Source organism: Geotrypetes seraphini, chromosome 9, assembly GCF_902459505.1.
Source record: "Geotrypetes seraphini chromosome 9, aGeoSer1.1, whole genome shotgun sequence".
In the NCBI taxonomy this organism is placed as follows: Eukaryota; Metazoa; Chordata; class Amphibia; order Gymnophiona; family Dermophiidae; genus Geotrypetes; species Geotrypetes seraphini.
The window spans coordinates 138,819,285-138,843,921 of NC_047092.1; the positions used below are offsets into that span (position 1 = coordinate 138,819,285).

Below are 24,637 nucleotides of genomic sequence, written 5' to 3' on the forward strand. Positions count from 1 at the left end.
GTTATAGGGGAAAACACCCTCCAAGGATTTAAGACAAAGTTGGACAAGTTCCTGCTAAACTGGAACATACGCAGGTGAGGCTGGACTCATTTAGAGCACTGGTCTTTGACCTGGGGGCCGCTGTGTGAGTGGACTGCTGGGCACGATGGACCACTGGTCTGACCCAGCAGCAGCAATTCTTATGACGCCTTTATGTAATATGTTTAGATGAAATATCGATATTTGACGGCTATATACTGTCCTTATGGAATGACGTTGCAGAAATAGTAGACAAAGAAAGACCTACAGCTTGTACATTATGAAATATTAGTGTAAATTTTTGGTTTATGTTACGGATCTTGGTGTGTCGCAATAATACATATGTGATTTTGTAGAATGCTTTGTTTATAAGCGGTTTATAAATCGTTTAAATAAATAAATATATAAAATCTTCTTGCTGATGAATCATAGATGAAAAGTGGTACATTTATCCCATGCCCATGCCAGGTCTTAGATGTGTTGTCCTGATCAAGACTTAATAAATTCTGATATTTATATTTGACTGGTTTGTGTGCTCTGATGCAAGACAATCGTCCTTACTCTACTTTTTCATTGCTGCTTTCTGGTATCTGTGCATGTGCAAATAACACTGCTGTGAAAAAGTGCACACTGTTACCCAATAGTGCTTATGCATCCTTCCTGACATTGCTTCTGAAGCAAAAATACAAACAAAAATTGAAATCAAACCAGACTTTGCATGAATGACATGGGAAACTGAACAAAACAAAATTTTTTAGATTGCATGCCCCTGTCAGATTAAGGTGTTTAATTTTTTTTTTTTCTTTTAACCATGTTTGTTTCATTTTCAGAAATGAATCGCCATCACTATGCACTGTATGTGCATAATTGCCGACTTGTCTTTCTATTACGTCGAGATTTTGATCAGGCAGACACTTTTCGACCTGCAGAGTTCCATTGGAAACTGGATCAGGTACCCCTTTGTTACTGGTTGACTGAAATAAAATGTGCATATCTTACCCCCCCCCCTCCCTTTTATAAAACCGCAATAGCGGTTTTTAGCACAGGTCGGCGTGCTGAATGCTTTGCACTGATCTTGACGCTCATAGAGTTCCTATGAGCGGTGGGAGCAGCGTAGAGCATTCAGCATGCCGGCCTGTGCTAAAAAAACCCTATCGCAGTTTTGTAAAAAAAAAAAAAAAATGGGAGGGAGGTGTTTAATAACTCAAATGTGGAAATTTAGCAAGTTATCCCTCTCTTTTGCAAAACCTGATAGTGCGGAACACTGTAGTAACTGCCCTAAAGCCCATAGGGATTTAATGTTGCTGCATGGCTTTGTAAAATGGGGATATAGTGTTCCTCGGTCATTCGCGGAGAGGGCAGCCGGAGTGGCAGGAGAGAGCAGCCGGAGCTCCAGCGGGTGAAGGAAATCACTCGTGGTATGCTCCGACAACCTCTTCCTGCACTAAAGTCAGGCCTTACCAATCAGGAGCTGCGTGTCAAAGCAGCTCCTGATTGATGAGGCCCGACTTTAGTGCAGGAAGAGGTGGACGGAGCATACCACGAGTAATTTCCTTCACTCGCTGGCACTCCGGCTGCCCTCTCCTATCTCCCCTGCTTAAAACCGTATTTGCGTTTTTTCAGCATTCGCGGGGGTTCCTGGAACGGAACCCCCCCTCCCCCGAATATCAGGAGAGTACTGTAAATGATCTATTAATATCTGAGTTGTTTTAGGCCAGTTCTACTTTATTGTCACTGTACTCTATCATAGTATTGAATTGTGCATTCTTTAGATCTGCTGAAGCACAAATACAAAAGATTTACAGAATGAATGCAGATAATATCCCAACAGCTTCAAATATAGCTGATTATTTTAGGACTATGTTTCATAAAATTAGGGCATTATTTTCTAATAGTTTTAGTATATCAATGTTAATACTGTTGTTATTAGACAGGATGGAAAACCAGTTGATAGAATCTGGTCAGGTGTTTCATCTATAACTTGGGGGTCCTTTTATTAAGATGCACTAACCGATTTAGCGCACGCTAAAGATTCACGCTCGCTAAATGCTAAGACATCCATTATATCCTATGGGTATCTTAGCATTTAGCGCACACTAAATCGGTTAGCACACCTTAAGAAAAGGACCCCATGGAATGAATTTAATTCATAATTTTCAAGCTATTCCAAATCTTATTGCCAGTTAGATACCTGCCCATCCTCCTCAATGGTATCTTCACCAACTACAATGGATACGGTCTGTTCTCCATAGGCTTATTGCCTGAAAACCTAGGAGAGATCATTAAAACAGCTTTAGTGAAAAATTTGAAAGAACCAGTCAATCTTGTTTCTAATTACAGACAGTTGAATTCATTTCTTTTCTTGTGCAATTGATAGAGGGACTAGTTAAGTTTTGGCTTAATGCATATTTGATGACTCACAATATTCTGCTTTCTTCTCAATCAGGATTTAGAACTAACCATAATGTAGAGACCGTTTGGGGATCAATATTTGATACTGCTTGATCCTTACTGAGTAACAATTATATGACCTTTATCTTACAATTTGATTTGTCAAGCATCTTTGACCTGGTAGACTGCAATATGGTGTCAGCTGAACTAGATAGTATTGTGATTACTCCTAATGTTTTGAATTGGTTTAAAAGCTTTATATCCCCAGGTCTTATAAAGTTAAGCTGAAAGATAGTCGTTCAGATAAATGTCAAAATCCATGTGAAGTTCCACAAGGGTCTTCTCTGCCTCCATAATTATTTAGTATTTTTTGCATTCTTTGGGTTTTGAGTTGGAGCATCAAGGGTTCTGTAGTTATAGTTACTCTAATGACATCACAGTGTTAATTCCAATTTATTCTATTTTGTCTCAGATAAATATAATTGTGAAGAACTGTTTGTCCCTAATAAGTTCTTGGATATTGAAGTAAAGATTAAAATTAAGTGCAGAGAAAACTAAATTCTTACTTCTAGATAATAAACCAGATCCATTAATTGACCATATTGTGATTGATCAGACTAATATTTAATATATATTCTCTCTAGTTATCAAGATTCTAGGTGTTCAATTTGATCAAATGCTTTCTGCTTTAGGGCTCCTTTTAAAAAGCTGCGGTAATCGCTCCGATGCCCAAAGAGATTTGATGGGCGTCAAAGTGTTTGCCACACAGAAGCCACTATCGCAGCTTTGTAAAAGTGGGGGTGGGTGGGTTAAGAACATAAGAACATAAGAACATAAGAACTGCCATCTCCGGATCAGACCTTTGGTCCATCAAGTCCGGCGATCCGCGCACGCGGAGGCCCTGCCAGATGTACCCTGGCGTAATTTATAGTCCATCATATCTTTATATGCCTCTCTTAAGGAGATAATTACAAGTTGTTCTCTTGATGAGAGCACTGAAATGTATCGGGACATTTTTTTTTGGTCAAGAGCAATTTTGACTTATAGTTCAGTTCTATCATGTTACATATCATACTGTCACACATGGATTAGTCACACTTTCTTATCTAGCATACTACATTTGTCATGCTGTTTGTACTGTATATATAATACTGTGTTTGCCATGCTATACTTATATATAACACTGTTTTCCATGCTATATTTGCCATACTATGCTTGTATATATAATACTATGGTTGCCATGCTATATTAGCTAAGCTTGTAATACTATGTTATGTCATACAATGTGTGATATACTATAATCTCACCATACCATGTTTGTCATGTTATGCTTTACTATGCTTTGTTAACTATGTTTTGCCATCTCTGTCGGACAATGTCCTGCCATGCCATGTTTGCTATCATGGGGGAAGCCACTGCTTGCCCTGGATCAATAGCATGGAATACTGCTACTCCTTAGGTTTTGGCCAGGTACTAGTGACCTGAATTGGCCACCGTGTACTGGGCTTGATGGACCATTGGTCTGCCCCAGTAAGGCTATTCTTATGTTCTATAAATACACTTTAACATATATGTAAACTTGTAACCCATTCTCAGCTTTTCTAGGAGGACGGGCTATAAAGTGAAATAAATAAAATTATTACTATCCAAATTAGATTAGTGTAATCTTAGTTATAGTGGTGTTTCTAAACAGGTTGCTGCAAAAATTGCTTACAACACAGAATATTGTTGTTAGATTGATATTTGCATGGAGCAAATATGATCGTATTTTGGATACTTCATCAAGCTTCTCTGGCTTCCTGTTATAGCTAGAATTTTGTTGACATTTTCTTGCATTCTTTACAAAATTTTAAATTAAGATTGTCTGACATATATGCTTTCTCTCTTCCAGATTGTAAATTTTAAGAGAAAAAAAATATCCCATAAGTACACTTCTCCCTCGTCATTCGTGGGGGATACGGGCAGAGCCGGACCGCGAATGCCGAAAAACCGCGATTATCCGGCTCTGACCCACCCCCACCTCCCTGCCACCTTCCCGGCCTTACCTGGTGGTCTAGAGGGCTTTCGGGGCAGGAGCGATCTTCCTACGCTCCTGCCCCGTGCAGATCGCCATCAAGAAATGGCTGTAGGGAGTTCCCAATGTAGTCTCGAGATGGATTTTTTTTACATTAAGACTGTTTTTTTAATTTTCCCCCTCCCCAGAAAAAATCGTGATTATATGAAACCGCGAGTGCAGGAACTGCGAATGGGGAGGGGGAAGTGTATTCTCCTTTTGTCTTTCCTTCTGTGAAAGGCAGATAAAGGATTACATTGTTTGAAAGCTTTTAACTTTGCAAACTCCTATGGTTTGGAAGGAAATGTGTTGTTGCTTTAAATCTACACATTCTTATTTGTCTTTTAGAAAAGTTATGAAAGTTTTATGTAGGATTTTTTTTTTTTTTTTCAAATTTGTTAAGTAAATAGAGTTTGGAGCTCTTTTTTGCAATTATTTGTTTAGTTGTCTGTTTCTATTTGATTCATTTTAGTTCACCTCTGCATTTTTTAAATGCTTGAGTCATTTTTAAATGTAATTTGTCAAGTGAATTTCTTTCTCTTACCTCCTCCCCCCCTTTTTACAAAAGTGTAGCATGGTTTTTAGCGCTGGCCACGGTGGTAACAGCTCTGACACTCATAGGAATTCTATGAGCCGGCAAAGTTACCATCGCAGCCAACACTAAAAACACTAGTGCGGCTTTGTAAAGGAAGGCGTTAATTATGTAAATTGTTTTGAACTTTATAGTTTTAGTGGTTCACAAATATGTCATGTTACAAAACTGAGAGGTTGTTATAGATCAATCCAATACTAGACCATCTCTGGGAAAAGGTGAAGAAGCAAAATAAAAAAGAGGTTTTAAGGAATTTTGCTAGAGCAAACAATGCAACAGTTCAAACCCTATCCTTACATTACATTACATTACATTAGTGATTTTTATTCCGCTTGTACCTTGCGGTTCAAAGCGGATTACACAAGAAGAGAACATTTCCAGGAGGGTACATGACAATAGAGAATACAGATTGAGGATCCTTATATGTGAGGGGAAAAAAAAAACCTATATAGAATTCCTATGAGCGCTGGAGCTGTTACCGCCATGTGCCAAAAATCACACTACACTTTTGTAAATATGAGGCAGAGGGGGGTTAGTCAGCTTTTCCCAGAGACAAACACATACATTTGGAACTGTGTTTCTTTAAGATAAATTAACTGGGAAATAGAATTATAGCCTGTAGATAGTAGCATAGTAGACTCATTCATCCTTTGAGTTAATAAGGTGTGCTTCCACTTTAGGGTGCATTGAAATGGTTAACGTGTGTTATTTTACCTAGTTATTAATGCTGCACTTTAGCAGTGTCAACACATTCCCGTGCTATAATGCACATTGGTAACTCTAGCTGTCACAGAGGTCCGTATTCAGCCACGTAACGAACATATACTTTGATAGATCAAATTTAGACAGGCTAGATTCATAAGTACTGTATGTTCAGGTTCATAGTCAAATGTGCGCAGGACAACAGCACGCGGACAAACGGGCGCAGACGAGTGAGCGCAAGACATTTGAGCGCAAAGCAATTCAGCGCAAATGATTTTTAGTAACAAGCACGAGCGGGACAACTGAGCGCAAGACATCTGAGTGCCAGCAAGTGAGCGCAAGACAACTGAGTGCGAGAGAACTGAGCGAAAGACATCTGAGCGCCGGCAAGTGAGCGCAAGACAACTGAGCGCAAGACATCTGAGCGCCGGCAAGTGAGCGCAAGACAACTGAGCGCAAGAGAACTGCGCGAAAGACATCTGAGCGCCGGCAAGTTCTAGCAAAACCAGAGCTTTACCTATAACGGACACGGTCAGGCAGCAAAAGGAAGGTGGGCTGTTCTGAACACATATATAAAGAGGAAACGTAACCATAGTAATGAAAATGCATTCACATGACTTATATTCAAAGCACAAAGAGGCAAGGGAACCATACTGATAACGTGGTGACTTGCGCGTGCCCTTCGCCATGCGCCATTTTAAGGCACGCTGAATTGTCATTGCGCTGAGTTGTCCCTGCGCTCAATTGTCTTGCGCTGAGTTGTCCCTGCGCTCAATTGTCTTGCGCGCTGTTATCCTTGCGCGCTGTTATCTTTGCGCTGACTTGTCTTGGTGGTTTTGTCTTGCACGCATTTGACCTGTCACCATATATTCAGGAACCTCTCCTCCGACTACTTCAGCATCGGAGGAGAGGAGAAGGGCAGGCGAGGAGCAGAGAAAGAAATTTTTCAGCGGGCCAGCGCGAGGGGAAAGCCGACAAGCCAGCAGAGAGCCAGGGGCAGGCGAGAGGTAGCTCCGCCCACCCCCACCGCATCAGCGGCTTCAGCCCAGACTCCCCCTTAAGAGGGGGCGATCCGCGGCAAGGGGCTCACTGCTTCAGCGTCGGAGGAGAGGAGAAGGGCAGGCGAGGAGAGGAGAAGGGCAGGCGAGGAGCAGAGAAAGAAATTTTTCAGCGGGCCAGCGCGAGGGGAAAGCCGACAAGCCAGCAGAGAGCCAGGGGCAGGCGAGAGGTAGCTCCGCCCACCCCCACCGCGTCAGGGACTTCAGCCCAGACTCCCCCTTAAGAGGGGGCGAGCCAACGGCGCGCAGCCGTTTGGCGCGCGGCGAAGGCGAGCGGCAAAGGCGCTCGCCTTAGCGAGAGCGCCTTTGCGAAGGAGCCTTAAGAAGGAGCCCAGGCAGCCCAGCAGCGATATCTAATAATTATACCACAGGTACTTCCCCTCTTCTCACTTCTCATTTCTCTTTCTCTTTCTACTCTTTCAGCTAGCTGCGCACCGGGCACAATCCTTTCACACCGTGGGACATAGGAAAGAGAAAGGAGCAATGGAGGATGTGGGAACCCAGCTGAGCTACCCAGTATACTGCATCGGGTGCCATATGTATGACTACCTCCCCTCCGGGAGGCAGGCATACATTTGCGGTCGATGCCAGGAACTGGATAGCCTGAAACAGGAGGTCGGGAGACTGCAGGTTAGAGTCCAGGAGCTGGAGGGACTCTGCACCATGGAGGAGCAATGCTGGGAAACTGAAGACACCACCAGAGAGAGCCACATCGCAGAACAAGTTAGGGAGCTCGAGAAGTTCATTGAGGAGGCCTGCAGGATGGTGGAGGCACGAGACCACCAACACACCAGGAGAGAACCAACAGTTGGACGACAGGAACCACCAGACACTATGGGAATAGGACCTTGCGGAGGACCTGGGCAGACAGAAGAGGAGGAGACCCATCAGAGCCAGGAGAATGGACTAGCGGACTGCGCAGATGACACAGACCTGAGACCAGGGGTGGAGACACAGCTGAACCCAGAGGACGGACAAATGGACTGCACATATGACACAGATCTGAGACCAGAGAGACAGTTGAAGAAGGGGAGATCATCTATCGTGGTTGGAGACTCAATCCTGAGAGGAGTAGACAGTCACATAGCCGGAGGGAGAGAGGACCGACTGGTAACATGTCTCCCGGGGGCAAGAACAAATGATATCATCAACAATATCGAGAGGATCCTGGAGGGAGCCGAGACAGAAGACACAGCAGTAGTGATCCACATCGGAACCAACGATATCAGCAGGAGAAGCTTCAACAGGACTACACTAACTGACCAGTTCAGGATCCTGGGGAGGAAACTGAGACTAAGGGCAAGGAGGATAGCCTTCTCAGAGATCCTGCCAGTACCGAGAGCGGACACAAGGAGACAGAGCGAACTACAAGCAATTAACGCTTGGCTGAGGAGATGGTGCGATGAGGAGGGTTTCCACTTTGTTAGGAACTGGACTACTTTCTTGGGGAAGAACAAGCTCTACAGAAGAGATGGACTGCACCTTAGCACAGCTGGGATGAGGATGCTGGCACGCAACGTCCAGAACGTCATAGACTTGGCTTTAAACTGAAGAGAAGGGGAAAGCCGATAGTCGATCTGACCTCGACACATCGGACATCAGTACCTGACAAGGATACTGACCTGGGACATTGTAAAGGAAGACTTGGGACTGAGTGTGTATGTTTTGAAAAAGGACATCAGACATCAGTACCTGACAAGGATACTGACCTGGGACATTGTAAAGGAGGACTTGGGACTGAGTGTGTATGTTTTGAAAAAGGACCTAAGGACGCATTGCAGGGACCGAGGGCACAAATGGAACTCGTAAGCGGCACCAACACAGAACAACAGGAGCCAGAGGGGCAAAGACTTTGTGAAATAGAGCCCAGAACTGAGTGAGAATTACGAGAACAAGAGGTGCAGGGGATACAGGCTGAGGACGTCACAGACACACAGCAGCAGGAGGAGGATGAAGCTCAGGGGCTGGCAAACCATGAGGAGGACTGCAGGAGTACCAAAACACGAGAAAAACAAAAAGAGAGGGCAAAAAACTGGGTCTTAAACTGCCTGTACACAAATGCTAGGAGCCTGAGGGCCAAAATGGGAGAACTAGAAATCACTGCCAGCAAAAAGGACCTAGACATAATTGGAGTCACAGAAACGTGGTGGACTGAGGAAATATGGAACCACGGGGTGCAAGGGGAGGTCCACCGATGGATCAGAAACTGGCTGGCAAACAGGAAGCAGAGGGTTGGAGTAAAGGGCCATTACTCACGCTGGAAAGGGGTCACGAGCGGAGTTCCACAGGGGTCGGTGCTAGGACCGCTCCTGTTCAATATTTACATAAACGACCTAGAGGCGGGAACCAAGTGTGAGGTCATTAAATTTGCAGATGACACCAAACTATACAGCAGGGCTCAAACCAGGGAAGACTGCGAAGATCTCCAAAAGGATCTAACGCAGCTGGAAAAGTGGGCCGAAAAATGGCAAATGAGCTTCAACATAGGGAAATGCAAGGTCATGCACGTGGGGAAAAAGAACCCGATGTTCACATACAGAATGGGGGGAACACCGCTAGGGGTCAGTAACCTGGAGAGAGACCTGGGAGTGATGGTAGACGCAACACTGAAGGCATCGGCGCAGTGCACCACAGCCTCAAAGAAAGCAAACAGAATGTTGGGTATCATTAAGAAGGGTATTACGACCAGGACGAAGGAAGTCATCATGCCGCTGTATCGTGCAATGGTGCGGCCGCTTCTGGAGTACTGTGTCCAGTACTGGTCGCCGTACCTCAAGAAGGACATGGCAGTACTTGAGGGAGTACAGAGAAGAGCAACTAAACTGATAAAGGGAATGGAAAATCTCCCATATACTGACAGATTGAAGCAGTTGGGACTTTTCTCACTAGAAAAGCGGAGACTTAGAGGAGACATGATAGAAACCTTCAAGATCCTGAAGGGCATAGAAAAAGTAGACAGGGACAGATTTTTCAAATTAAGGGGCACCACAAGTACAAGGGGGCACTCGGAGAAATTGAAAAGGGACAGGTTTAGAACAAACGCTAGGAAGTTCTTTTTCACTCAGAGGGTGGTGGATACATGGAACGCGCTTCCAGAGGCTGTTGTAGACAAGAAAACATTAAATGGTTTCAAAGAAGGTTTGGATAGATTCCTAGAAGAAAAAGGGATTGAAGGGTATAGATAGGTATAGACCACTACTCAGGCGATGGGCCTGATGGGCCGCCGCGGGAGCGGACCGCTGGGCAGGATGGACCTATGGTCTGACTCAGCGGAGGCAACTTCTTATGTTCTTATATAGGGGTCCATGGGGGGGGGTTAATATTCCTAATGGTTTTAATTAGGCAGGAGAGGCTTGTGGTTGGTTAAAAACCATGCTGAGAAGGCCAGCCTCCAGAACTCCATGCCATTTAACTGAGCAGTGCCACTGAATAGCAACTCTAACCATCCATTTTCAAGCTAGGCAGTAGAAGGTCTATGGGCAGAATTGGGAAGGCACCCGGAGTTATGCAATTGCCAATAATATTCAGGGCCAGAGCCAACACTGCTGAGCAATTAGATAGGACCACATCAAAGCTGCCCTAAATTTGGTCATTTATCTATGCGGGGTACTGACACAATGATCATTACTAAAACTAAAGAATGAGGAAAGCAGATTTTTAGAAACCTAAAAATTCCCTCATTGCCATAACATAAGTTACTTGTAGAGGAATGGCCTGGAATGTAGTTCTACCACTTATTTTGAGACTCCAGTACAGGAGGGGCATTCTGCTATATTCCCCTGCATGGAAGAGGAGGGGAGGTGGTGAACTTGGAGCAGAGCAAAGAACAGTCAATACTCCCTAATCTAGTCCCTTTTCTCCTGTTGCTCATGGCCTACCCAAGCCTCTCCCTGTTCCACAGTTCCACTTCCTTTTTATCTACAAATTAAGCCCTGTATTTATTACTCAAAACCTCAACTCTTAATTACTTTACAGTATTTAGAAGAAATCTATCTTATTTGGGCTGGGTGAAAATACACATAATTAGCTTCCTCAAGTATGACTAGACCAGGGCTGCCCAATTCCGGTCCTCGAGATCTACTGGCAGGCCAGGTTTTCAGGATATCCACAATGAATATGCATGATAGAGAGATTTGCATACCAAGAAGGCAGTGCAGGTAAATCTCTCTCATGCATATATTCATTGTAGATATCCTGAAAGCCTGGCCTGCCAGTAAATCTCGAGGATCAGACTTGGGCAGCCCTGGACTAGACACTTGCATGGAAACTGAAAGAAGAAGCAGATACCCATATTTAAAACCCTTTCTTTTAATATTAGGAGATCTTTACACTGTAATTGTGTGGCCCTAGCCATGTCATAAAAATGTACCTCTTTCTTCCAGAAATACTGTTTTAAGAGTCTAATGTTTCCTTTTTATGAAGCGAGTGGCCCTATTTTCTGTTAAGCCTTTGAATTTTTAAATAAATTAGTCAAGTCTAAGAAATCAATCTCATTTGGTTCTGTGAAACTTTCCAATGGCCTAACCTGTTGAAAATAATAACAATTTGAAATATTCATGTGGTCCACATTATCCAAAAGTAATATTTCCTTTAACCATTGATGTAATGTATTTAATAACAGACAGTAAGAAAGATTGCAGGTTTCCCACAGATACAATCACCTAAGCATTCGTACTGTCAGTAGAGGTCAACTTAAATTCTTGTTGAGAAAACTTATCAGCTGACTATTGTGTAAATTGACACAATAACGGACCATTGGCTTAATCCAAACCTCAATCCTTTTAACTACTGTTTATATTGCCTTCAAAATAATTTCATGTGACATCTCCATGTTTGACTCCAAGGTACTAGAACAATTCACTGATTGAGGAAAAATAACATTGGGTGGTGCAGAGACCGAGAGAGAGAGTTATTTTTAAAGGATGAGCAATTCCCCCACCTAGCAAAGTGGAACCTACTTGGGAAAGCCCTTACAGGGCTACAGGAAAGGTTTTCCTGGAGCTCTGTTGATGATGAAACATGTCCATGGGGAAAGAGGTCCTTTACTAATTAAATGTTTATCTATAGGTTCAACTGTCTTTGATGCAAACACTGGACTTAATATTCCCTTTCTGTTTCCACATACTGGGTCCATTCACAAGAAATAAAAAATATATAATGGCTCCAGGTAAACAAGAAGTTTCCAGCTCCTTCGGGGCTCCCAGGTAGCCTTTTAGGCATGACCCATGGCTGCACACCATAGTGCCAGTGATGCCCTTATCCACTTCCTGGATTCTCTTGAAGATGGCTGATGACATCAGATGCTGTCACCGGTTTCTTCCAAGGTCTAACACTATGTCTCTCATAAGAACATTTGGAGTTGCCATACTGGGACAGACTGAAGGTCCATCAAACCTAGTACCTTGTTTCCAGCAGTGGCCAACTCAGATCACAAGTACCTGGCAAGATTCCAATGAGTAAAACAGATTTTTTTTTTTTGCTGCATATCCTAGGAATGAGTAGTAGCGTTCACCAAGTTCATCATAATAATGACGTATGAACTTTTCTTTTAGGAAATTATCCAAACTTTTCTTAAACCCTGCTAAATTATCTGCTTTTGCCACATTCCCTGGCAACAAATTCCAGAGTTTAATTGCACATTGAAAGAAGAAATATTTTCTCTGGTTAGTTTTAAATCTACTACTTAGTAGCTACATCACATGCCCCCAAGTTCTAGTATTTTTGGAAGGAATAAACAAGTGATTCACATCTACCCTTTCCAGTGGCCCACCAGCTTCTTGGTGCTTCAGTTTAACCTTTGTCTACGTATTTTTATTCTATCTCCCCATTTACAAAACTGTAGAGCGTTTTTTTAGCATTGGCACCTGAGCTGTTACCACTGTGGCTAAAAACCACACTACAGTTTTGTAAAAGGGGGAGGGGTTAGTTTGTGATTACATACTAGGCGAAGGTGTTTTGTGTGTTTGAAAAGACATGGTTTTCTGTTAGAATTGACTGTAGGATTGATCTGTACTAGTCTGGCTTGTTTAGTTTTACAATGGGTGTATTGATGTACTGCTCACTGCAGTATGTAAGATGCTGCCTTTTCCTAGATACACTCTTGTGTGATGTGTGGATTGTTACTAAAAATCTTGGTTTTCATACAGATGGGGGGGGTGTCAAAAAATGATGGGCCCCGGATGTCACATATGCTAGGTACTGCAACATCATTTTATCTCAACAGTCTCCAATTGAAAGTGTATAATTTACATGTGCTAGGTATGCCACTGACCCTTTCCGCTCCACTTAGTAATTTATACACCTCTATCATATCTCTTCTGAGCCGTCTCTTCTCAAAGCTGAAGAGCCCTAGCCACTTTAGCCTTTCCTCATAGGGAAGTCATCCCATCCCTTTTATCATTTTTATCATCCTTTTCTAATTCCTTTGCCATTTTTGAGATGCAACAACTAGAATTGCACACAGTATTTGAGGTGATGCCACCATGGAGTGACTCAAATGCATCATAACATTCTCATCTTTGTTTTCCATTCATTTCTTGATAATTCCAAATATTCTGTTTGCTTTCTTGGCCATCGCTGCACATTGAGCCGAGGGTTTCAATATATTTAGTGCAGATCAAATATTTATGAATGGAGCTGCTGAGTGATGATGATGCCTTTTTCTCCTACATGTAGCTTTATAAAACCACTTCTCCTGCTATACATATCAAAAATACACTTGTATTTTCCAGTGTCCTACGTATTGTACAAAGGATTCTGTTTTTGACAGAGCTATTTGTGGAACTAAACATGTCCTTATCCGGATGGCTCAATTTCTAAATCAATGATCTATGCAAAAAAGAGCTTCACATAGATCTTGGGGCAGAAAATTGGAAGGAGACCACAAAATCTGCATGTAAGCTGTACCTCATTTTGCACGATTGGGATCCCTATGGTATGTGGGCACAGGGTGATTGCTCTAGTTGTTCCCTAAAGCCAGTACTTCATATACTAATAAACCACAATTAAGAGGAAAGTCTGAAGTCCAGAGCGCTCTCTGATATTGCACCAGGAGGAGAAAATTCACTGACCAACATTGAGCCAAAAGTGGTCAGCATTTTTCTAAAAACACATCCCTCCACCCTAACCAGGCCTGTCTTTGAGAATCCTGATAGTCTAGAAAGTTCATAGGAGTGATATCCATTTGCTCTTGCCTATCAAGGCTCCAGCTTCAGAATGGCCACAAACATTGGATATCTGGGTGAGGCTGCAACTAGAGGTTCAAGTTTTTTCAAGTTTTATTAAAATTTTGATGTAGCGCAATATCATAAATTCAAAGCGATTTACAATTAAAAGCGGGGTCTCAGTTACTAACTACAACAAACACACGAACATTACAGACTTTATACATAGGGGAAGTGGGGAGAACTACAATAAGCATAGTAAAGTAAACAAGAAAGATAAGTACAATGGGGGTAAGAATTTTAAAATTAAAAAAGAAAATTTAAAATGTTTTTTTTTTTTTTTTTTTTAATTTATCAAGCCTGGGACAAAGGATGCAAAAATTTCTGCAATGAATGTGGTCAAAAAGAGAATCCAGTGATTATGTCTCAAAGTCATCCTTATACAACCAGCATTTTAACATTCCTTTAAATTTACCTAACGATTTTTCTTCCTAAATAAGTGCTGGTAAAGAGTTCCATATTCTGGGCGCATTAACAGCAAAGATTGTATCTTGTCTTGTATTTATTATACTAAGCGATGGAAATACTAGGTTTTTGTCCTCTGATCTCAAACTTCTGGTAGGAATATATGGAATAATATTTCTTTCTAAAAATGATGGGGCTTTAGTTGTTAATATTTTGAATGTTAATAATGTTGTTTTAAAGGTGATTCTATGGACAATTGGCAGCCAATGTGCTTCTTTGAGAAGAGAAGTTACATGGTCAAATTTTTTCTTATTCATCATAATTTTTATTGCGGTATTTTGAATTAATTGTAGTCGACGGATTTCTTTTAGAGCGACTCCTTTATAGAGTGAATTGCAGTAATCCAACTTTGAAATGATCAGTGAATGTACAAGGACATTCAGTGAAGATGAATCCAAGAATGGAGCAATTGATCTGATCATTCGTAACCTCTGAAAACAACTTCTCACTACTGCGCTGATCTGGTAGAGATATGTCAGTTTTTGATCAATAATAACCCCTAGTAGTTGAATATTATTTGTGCTAATTGGGGCGCTGAGTCTTAGTCCTTCTTTCATGGGAAATGCATTATTTTTGTTTTGTCTGTGTTTATTACTAGTTTATTTTCGTCTAGCCAATCTGAAGTTGTACCTAATTTCTTATTGGCATTTAGGACAGAGCCCTGACAGGCAGAAACAAGTAGGCATTTCTTCTGTTTTAAGGACCCCTATACCACCATTAAATTTAAAGGTATTTTACAGGGTATGGGGGCCTGATCAAATGCTCTACTTATTATTGTGGAGATTGGTATCGTGAGAAGCAAGAGGCATCAGAAATCCTTATGCTACTACTCCAGTTAACTGAGCACTGGCTGATATACAAATTGGTGCCCAGTTAGATGAGCTGCAAAAGTTAATACTGCACACAGACCGCCTCGACACTAACCAGACAGTGAAGGAGTGGTTAATGATAATATTAAGTGCTGCTGAATATCAGCAGATGGGCAGGCACAAGTAATTTAACTAGACATTGAATATTAGGTCCTAAGGGCCAGATTCTATAAATGGCACCTAGGCATCCTGGAGGTAGGTGCAGTTATATTAGCTCTAACAGTCCCAGAATATGCCACATTTCACATTTATAGCTTTTCAATATATTGCTGAAAGGCAGTTTTAAAGTGCTCGTAAAATGACTAATTAGTAGCGCTGTTGTGCTTATTTCACATTCGAAGGAAGTAAGGCAGCATCATTTTCAATCGTCGCATTGTTATAATACTCTAGGGCAGTGTCTCTCAAGCTTTCTCGAGCTGGGGCACACTAAAAGTAGTGGCCATGGCTTGAGGCACCCAGAAGTGCACGGACATTGCCGTGATGACATCACGCATATGCATGACATCATCACGTTGACATCTGTGCATGTGCAGAGGCCCTCCAGAAGGGCCCTGAGATGCTAGTAGAGGGTGCCAGCAGGGAACAGGGCTGGAGAGAAGGAGAGGCACTGTCGTCAGCTGATTGCCTACAGCAGTGTTTCTCAATTACTTCAAGCTAAGTACTCCCTAAGTGTAACAAATATCAACTGAGTACCCCAACCACAGACCTCCCTAGGCCCACCCAAGCTCTGCCCCAGATCCCATCCCGTCCCTTTTACTAATTGTAATGCATTTTTTTCCATTCATTTTTCATATACACAGCACATATAAATTCTTAAAACTGATACATTTCAATGACTATTTTGAAAGTAAAATCATTTTACCTACCAGCGATCCTCAGCAGGCTGCTGTAATTAGCTTTAAAGGTGAGTCCGGGAGGCCAGGGAAGAAGCTGGAGGACGCTAGAGAGAAGGGGGAAACATGCAGGCCTTCGGCGAATTGGGCAGCGCTGGCGCTGTACCGCATAGAGAAGTCAGCTGGCAGGTGCCTCTCTTCCTCTTCAGTGTGCCACAGCACACTTGGAATCTCAGGAGGCACACTAGGGTGCCTCGGCACACAGTTTGAGGTACACTGTTCTATGGAAAGGCAATATTTAAAGCTAATAGAGGCCTGATTTACTGGTGCCGAACTCAGATGCCTAATTCAAACACGCCTATTGTTCAGGTAGGCATTGTTATGCATCGAAAGGTGCCTCAACTTAGTCGTTACTAGGCGCTATGTGCAATTCCACGCCTAACCTTTTAATTTATTTTTTTAAATTAATTATTCAATTAACGTCTCAATTTAGGTTTGGCATGGATTTTAGTTGTTTAGGTGTTGCTAGATGGCCTCAATTACGGCACCTAGCAGCATTGAAACAGGGCGCTGTTTATAGAATATGGCCCCAAATGTCATATGGTTTATTTCATACCATATTTTTCTCTGGGAAACCCCAGACACATGACCCCGCCCTATTCCGCCTCCAGCACTGTCCCATTCTGCTCCCAGCCCTGCCCCCACAAAGCCTCCTCTCTTCTTCGGAACGAGCTCAAGCTGCATCTGGAGGGCCTGGAGCTTGCGCAGATATGTATGATGTAATCTGCACATGCTCAGAGGTCCTCCAGACACGGCCAGAGCTTGTCGGGGCTTTCCAAAACCCAGACAAATACCGGGTTTGGAAAGTCCATCTGGGAACCCGGACAGTCCTCTAAAAAGAGAACATGCCAGGGTTTTCCTGGACATCTGGTAACCCTTTTATATGGAGTTTTTCAATGACTGGGAATCTTCACACATTCTTACAATGATCTGTATGTATATATTGAGTATATTTCAAAACGTTCATCTCATCAGCTTTCTTTTTCTACCCAATTCTTCCTCTATTCCTTTTTTTTTCCCCTGTAGTAGAGAGGTATATGAAAATAAAATTAAAAAGAGCAAAACCACTGAACTGTGACGGCAGCAGAAGCAGAATCAGGAAGGAGAAAGCTGATTATAAAGCAGAATAAGGTTAATTATAAGAAAATACTGAACCGTTTTCTGCAGTCTGTTAAAAATATTAATTAGAAAGATACTTAACAAGGTTTTACTGAAATGTTAAATTTTAACATTCACTAATGTCCAGCTGGAGCTCCTTAAACTGTTGTGGTAAAAGTCATGTGACTGTGCTAGAACCCTTCCAGTAGCAAACATTAGTACTAAAGATCACTATTCATTCATATGCAGAGTGAAAGCAAAAGCATCCCATTCTCTTAGCTTCTGCCACTTTTGTAAATCACAGAAAAGGAACTGCCTGCTTTATTCCTCTTCCAAACTCTCATTATTCATCTGACCCTATTCTTACACATTCCTCAGGTCTACCTCCCTGACAAGTCATCTGCCACATCGTTAGGCTATCACTTTCTGCTGTAACTAAGATTACCATATGACTCCAGAAAAAAAGAGGACGGATTGAGACATCCGGGTTTTACTTCCATTGAAAGCAAAAGAAGTACAATGGTACCTCGGTTTACGAGTGTACCGGTTTGTGAGTGTTTTGCAAGATGAGCAAAACACTCAGCAAACTTTTGTCTCGTAAACCGAGCACTGCCCCGATAAATGAGCACTCAGCAATGGTGGCCCAGGGGTGAGTACCTGCCTGCGGGTGCTATAGCGATTCCAAAGTGGTGCCTTCCTTCCCTCGGGGTCCCGGTGCGGCTGCCCTCCTGTTTCAGCCGATGTCTTTGCCGTTGGTCAGCGCCTCTCGGCTCCCATCTAAGCCTGCCACCATCCTGAATGAGCATGCGCGTGGCTTCACCTCTCCTCTTCTAAGTCAGCCGCTGCCCCGACAATATGCTCATTGTCGTCCTGCGGAGCTCTGCCCTCCTTCCAGCCAGCTTGAATTACTCTACTGCACGTTGTTTACTCTCCAGTCTTAATGGGTTCCTGATGAAGGGATATCTTATCTCCAAAACCGGGCTTGGTTGAACCCTGCCTGAAGAATAATTTTTTTGGAATCAGTCTTCTGTTGGACTTTCCTTATTGGGAGGATTTTGTCTACTCTCTAATCCAAGCTAAGTCTGAATTTATTTCCTTTTGGAGTTGGCTTGTATGAATTAGTAATCCTTCACTGCACTATTTTTCACTGTTTTGGTTGGGCACATGTGAGATATCCAGTGATGGTGTGCAGGTAGGGGCTTGCTGCCTCTGCCTTGGTGTGTTAAGCGCTGGAGGTTCTCCTCCCCTCGCTAATTCTTCACACTGAGGATATCCAGTTTCCAATATTATAATATAATATATTTATGCATAGGATTATTTATTAAGGGTTTGTTACCCTGTTTTATTCTTTAATGCCAGAATACCACTCTCAGAACTCGTTGACTATACTGCCTTTCAGTTGGTCTCTTTTGTAAGCTCCTCTGGCAGTTCTCTTTTTGGAGTATATTTTTGCTTCCTTAACCAGCAGCAGCGGCAGTAAACAAGGGTGTCTGCGGGTGCTCACTCCGGCATTGTTCAGTTTCTGGCCGGCTCCCCTGCTCAAAGCCGCGGGCGTCGGCTGCTCACACGATCCGGAGCTGTGTCGGAAGCGATCCATCTGACATCACAACGTCAGAGAGAAGGCTTCCGATGCAGCCGCGGATCGCATGAGGTGTAGACGCCCGCGGCTTTGAGCAGGAGAACTGGTCAGAAATGCTGGGCAGGGAAGAGAACTGTTGTTGCTGCACAGGGAAGGGGGGGCGTAGAAATGTTGCTACTGAACAGGGAAGGGAGGCATAGAAATGTTGCACAGGCAAGAGGGGAGACATGCTGCTTCTTCACAGGCAAGGGGGGAGAAATGCTGCACAGGCAAGGGGGGAGAAATGCACAGGCAAGGGGGGAGAAATGCTGCACAGGCAAGGGGGAGAGAAATGCTGCACAGAGAAGGGGGGGAGAAATGCTGCAAAGGCAAGGGTGGAAGACATGCTGCTGCATAGGCAAGGGGGAGAAATGCTGCTGCTGCACAGGGAAGGGGGGAGAGAAATGCTGCTGCAGCAGCACCCAATTGAGGAGAGAGAGGGAAGGAGGAAGAAGGAAGACAAGGGAGAGGAACCAGAGATGCCAAGTCCATGGGAGGGAGGGAAAGGAAAAAAAGGAAAGGAGATACCAGACCATGGAAGGGGAGGAAGAGATGCCATGGCATGGGGGGAAGGAAGGAGATAGAGATACCACACCATGGTGTGGAGTGGGAAGGAAGGAAGGAAAGGAGAAGAGAAAGAGAGAGATGCCAAAGCATAGGGGAGGGGTGGAGACAGAAAATGGAGAGGGGGTTGAAGCTGAAATGAATTATGTGCAAAGGAGAGAAGGGACCCCGGATATACAGTTTATTGAAGGGACATAGAAAGAGGGAAGATGCCATATGGAAGAGAGAGAGTGTGGACAGTAGATGGAAGGGGCAGAGAGAGTGTGGGCAGTAGATGGAAGGAGTAGAGAGAGAGGGCAGAAGCTGGGTGGAAGGGGCAAAGAGAGGGCAGATGTTGCATGGAAGGGAGAGGGGACAAACGCTGTATAGAAAGAATAAAGCAAAGAGAAGATGATTAAAGCAAAAACGACAAAAGGTAGAAAGATTTTTTATTGCTTTACTTAGAATCAAGTAGTATTGTAACTATATTGATAAAAGTTTATAAATAGGAAATGGAAATAAGGCAATTTTTTTGGACTAAACCCCTTTCCTCAGGACAGGATACCATAACAGCAGTATATTGTACTGTTCTGAAGAAAGATTTGTCCTCTGAAAGCTAATTGAAAAATGGATTAGTCCAATAAAATAGTATTTTCTTATTTCTTATTATTTCTTATTATTTTTTTATTTTTTAATTTGTAAAGTAGTGATTGTTATGTATCAGTTTTTCAAATTTACATCTACTGTCTTTATATTTTGCACAGTATTAGGGGACATGTGTCACTGTTTTTGTGGTGTTGCATTGTATGCAGAGTCTGGTTTCTTGGCGGTTCAGTTTAACTTTTGTCTACATATTTCTATTTTTAGGTTGTGATTATTCCATATTTGGCGAGGGTGTATCTCTGTTCTGTGTGTATGAAAATGACATAGTTTTCAGTTGTCATTGACTGCAGGATCAATTGACTGTGCGAGATCTGGCTTGTTTAGTTTTACAATGTATGTGTTGGTGTTCTAGTTGCTCACTGCAGTGTTTAAGATGCTGCCTTTTCCTGGTACACTCTTGTGCAATATGTGGATTGTTACTAAAAATCATATTTTTTATATAGATACTGGGGGGGAGGGGTCAAAAAATGATGGGCCCCAGGTATCACATATGCTAGGTACACCACTGACCTAAATTGTGTGCATAAAATAGTCATTATAGAATGCCAGCATAAGTTTGCAGTTATGTGCCTAACTTATAATAGCTAGAGTAAATTGGCTGGAGTAAATGGTCTTGCCTAAATGCTCTCAGCTAGGTACATAACTGACAGTAATTTATAACCTGCATGTGTAATTGCTAGGCAAGCCTCATGATCTACCAATGCTCCTTCCACCTCTACACCCCACTCCTGTAGCAGTTGCATGCTAAAGAAATTATAAACTAAGGTTATAGGGCTAGATTCACAAAGCAAACCAATCGTGTACCAATTGATTTGCGACCCCTTTGCGACCCAATTTTATTCCGGTCCGATTCACTTGCCTCTCTGCCGATGCGATTCCAATCCACGCATGCAAATGAGGGGAACAGCATGCAAAGTAGGCAGAGACGCGATTCACTAAACATATTTTTCAAACCAACTGGGCTGGCCGATTAACCCAAGAAGCGACTGCTGGGGACCAGTCGCAAACATCCTTTCCCACTCTTCAGCTCCATTGCTGCCCTGCTCTCTACTGCCCCAATCTGGCTGCCTTTACTCTGCAGAAGCCCTGGGGGGGAGGGGGGCGGGGAGCAGTGGCTGTTGGATGCATTGTTTAGCTCCTCTCACCGCCCTGTTCTCTGCCCTTCTCCTGCCTTTCAGCCCCAACTTTCAGCATCGCTGCCCTAACTCTTCTCTTGCCGCCCTGCTCAATGCCCCGACTCGCTGCCCTGTTCTCTGCCCCGAATCCAAACTCCCCCTGCTCTCTGCCACCCAGACTGATCTCTGCTGCCCTGACTCTCCTGCTGTCTGCCTCCTTCCCTGCAGTGCGAGCCCACGTGTTTAAAGCGGGGCTGCACTGCGCAGTGCAGCCCCGCTTTAAGCCTGCGGGCTCGCACTGCAGGGAAGGCAGCAGAGAGCAGGAGAGTCAGGGCCAGTGAATTTTAGCTTTAAGAGGCTGCTGCCGCCGGGGATCACCCTTCCAGACAACTTGCAGGAGAGCCGAGGCCCCTCCCCCCAAAAAAGATGCAAAAGCGAACATAAACGCATGCGCAGACCATCTACAGGGAAAGCAGATGGTCTGCACAAGCGTCAGGATCGCACACTAGTGAACCATGTTGGCAGATGGGGGCGTTCCTCTGATCGCCCCCATTAGAATATTATTAGTTGCAGAATCCATCGGAGCTGCCCGGATCAGACACGGATCGGTCACGATCGGGCAGGTTAGTGAATCTAGCCCATAGAGTACTAATTGCAGTTATGCATGAAACAGGAAATTAATGCCAATTAGCAATAATTAACTCCAATTACACAGGTCAAAAAAAAAATTTGGGGTGCCTTGGGCTTTTTGACCTGTTCCTGGGGTTATTTGGGGTGCTGATTCAGAAAAGTGCATTGGATAGACTGCATCAGCTCTAGTTTCTTAAATATGATTGAATGTATTAATTTTTTTACCGCTATTTAAAAGATCTCTTCTGCAGAATCAGGATATCATAAGCTTTCTTTTTTGAATGGGAAAATTTATGTATTTAAATTATCCACAGTTTGTTTTTCTTGTTTATAAATGATCTTTGTTTCACAACTATTTGTCTACTTCCTTTCCTATAATGCATACTGGCATAAAAATGTAAAACTCAAATAACAAACTTGCCTTTGTTCTGTTATACTGCATAATTATGTGCAAAAAATTTAGATGGTAAACATGGCTTCCTTAGACTACATAAATTTGTATTTCAAAAAGTTTCTCAACCTGATCTCATAAAACAGTTGCACATAGATTTAAATTCTAACGGGTTTTTCAACTTTGTTTTCTGTTACCTGGTTTGTGTTTTTGCATACAAGATGACAGATATAGTGAGAGTGTTTACATATTTCCAACTGTAGTTTTATATCCAAAACATCAATTTGTAAAAGGTAAGTAACTTAACTACATAATAGTTATGATCATATAGGAGGTGTGTGCATATTCCTACTCATATCGTTTCATTTTTGCAAATCGAACACCATAGAGGTTATGGCTACTTCAAGACAGAGCTGCTTGAAACATCCCAATGTATTTTGCTATATCTGTGGGGAGAATGCACTGAAAGCAAATAGGAAACCTATTTCTAAGTTTGTAAAAAGAGCATATTTAGGTTATTTTGGTGTCAAGCTTGAAGATCAGGATAAGTCTTGGGCTCCTCATATTGTATGCAAAACTTGCACAGAACATCTGCACCAGTGGACAAATGGAAAGATAAGCTGCCTGAAATTTGGAGTACCAATGGTTTTGAGGGAACCGATAAACCACTTCAATGACTGTTATTTTTGTACTGTTAATATCATAGGCATCAAAAATAATCGTGACAAGTGGTCTTACCCTGATGTACCTTCAGCCAGGGACTTGTTCTGCACTTAGATCTTGTACCCGTTCCACCTTTCCGTGAACTACTACAGCTCTCACAGGATGAATCTTGCATGTCTGATATTGCACAAACTAAAGAAAGTATGGGCAATGACAGTGATTCCCAAACAACTTCACATAGTGAATGTTTTGACCAGAATGAATTGAGTGATCTGATCAGGGACTTAAAATCTTCTGAATTGCTTGCCTCCAGGGACTTAAGTCTTCTGAATTGCTTACCTCCAGACTAAAGAATGTACCTCAGTCTGGAACGAAAATTACATTTTATCAAAGGAGAGAAAAGGACTTGCTGCCATTCTTTACCAACTTAGTTTTAACAACTTAGTTTTCTGCAATGACATCGGAAACCTTCTGAAGAAAATGGATATTTCAGAATATAGCCCAAGTGGGTGGTGTCTTTTCATCAACAGTTCAAAATATAGTTTGAAATGTGTTCTTTTAAATAACGACAACAAATATGGTTCTATTCCAATCGGTCACTCCACCAGGATGAAAGAAGAGTACAAGGTTTAGTCTTTGAAAAGATAAATTACTAAGAACATCAATGGGTGATTTGTGTAGACTTGAAAATGGTAAATTTTCTTCTTGGTCAACAAAGTGGCTACACAAAGGGGTCCTTTTATCAAGGTGCGGTAGGGGTTTAACAAACGGAATACCGCGCGTTAAACCGCCTGACGCGCTAGTCGCTAATGCCTCCATTGATGAAGCGTTAATTTTTTGGCTTGCCGCGGTGGTTAGCGCGTGATGAAATGTCTGCGTTAACCCCCATAGCGCGCCTTGATAAAAGGAGCCCAAAGTATCCTTGTTTTTTATGCCTTTGGGATAGTAGAGCCAAACATGAACATTGGGCAAAAGAAGATTGGCCTCCAAGGGAATATATGGTGGTTGGAGGACAAAATGTAATCAATGAACCTTTGGTAGCCCGAGATAGAATCATTCTGCCACCACTACATATAAAGCTAGGCCTGATAAAACAATTTGTAAAAGCTTTGAATAAAGATGGTTCATGCATTAAATACATAGCACAAATGTTACCGTGTTTCCCCGATGATAAGGCAGGGCCATCAAATAAAACAGCCCCCCCTTTTTAGAAAAAATTGTAAAATAAGGCACCCCCCCCCCCCGCAAATAAGCCACCCACCGATACCTGTGCTTACCCGAATCGGGTGGTACGGTGGGTGACTCCGTGTGGTCCCTCCGTCTACCGCGGGGGTCGGCAACCCGCGGCTCCAGAGCCGCATGTGGCTCTTTTCCACCTTGTCACGCAGGAATGCAACTTACAAGTCCGGCGTCGCGGCGGGAAATAGCCATGCTGAGCAGTGAGCTCAGCACGTACACAGATGAAAGCCCGTCCCGTGATGTACTTAAATGTCTCAATCATGTCTCCCCTCTCCCTACGCTCCTCGAGAGTATAAAGCTGCAATTTGTTCAGTCTCTCTTTGTACAAGAGACCCTTTAGTCCCGAGACCATCCTGGTGGCCATCCGCTGAACCGACTCAATTCTGAGCACATCTTTACGGTAATGTGGCCTC

At 43.0% G+C, this 24,637-nt stretch overlaps 1 protein-coding gene across 3 annotated transcripts in view; it reads left to right on the plus strand.

Moving 5' to 3' along the window:
* Positions 1 to 24,637, plus strand: part of CLSTN2 (calsyntenin 2) — a 1,243,607-nt gene that overhangs the window by 780,646 nt on the left and 438,324 nt on the right. For all 3 annotated transcript variants that reach the window (XM_033958408.1, XM_033958407.1, XM_033958409.1), the window contains one exon: positions 849 to 970. In XM_033958408.1, the coding sequence (XP_033814299.1) occupies positions 849 to 970 (122 nt within the window). The remainder of the gene's footprint in view (positions 1 to 848; positions 971 to 24,637) is intronic.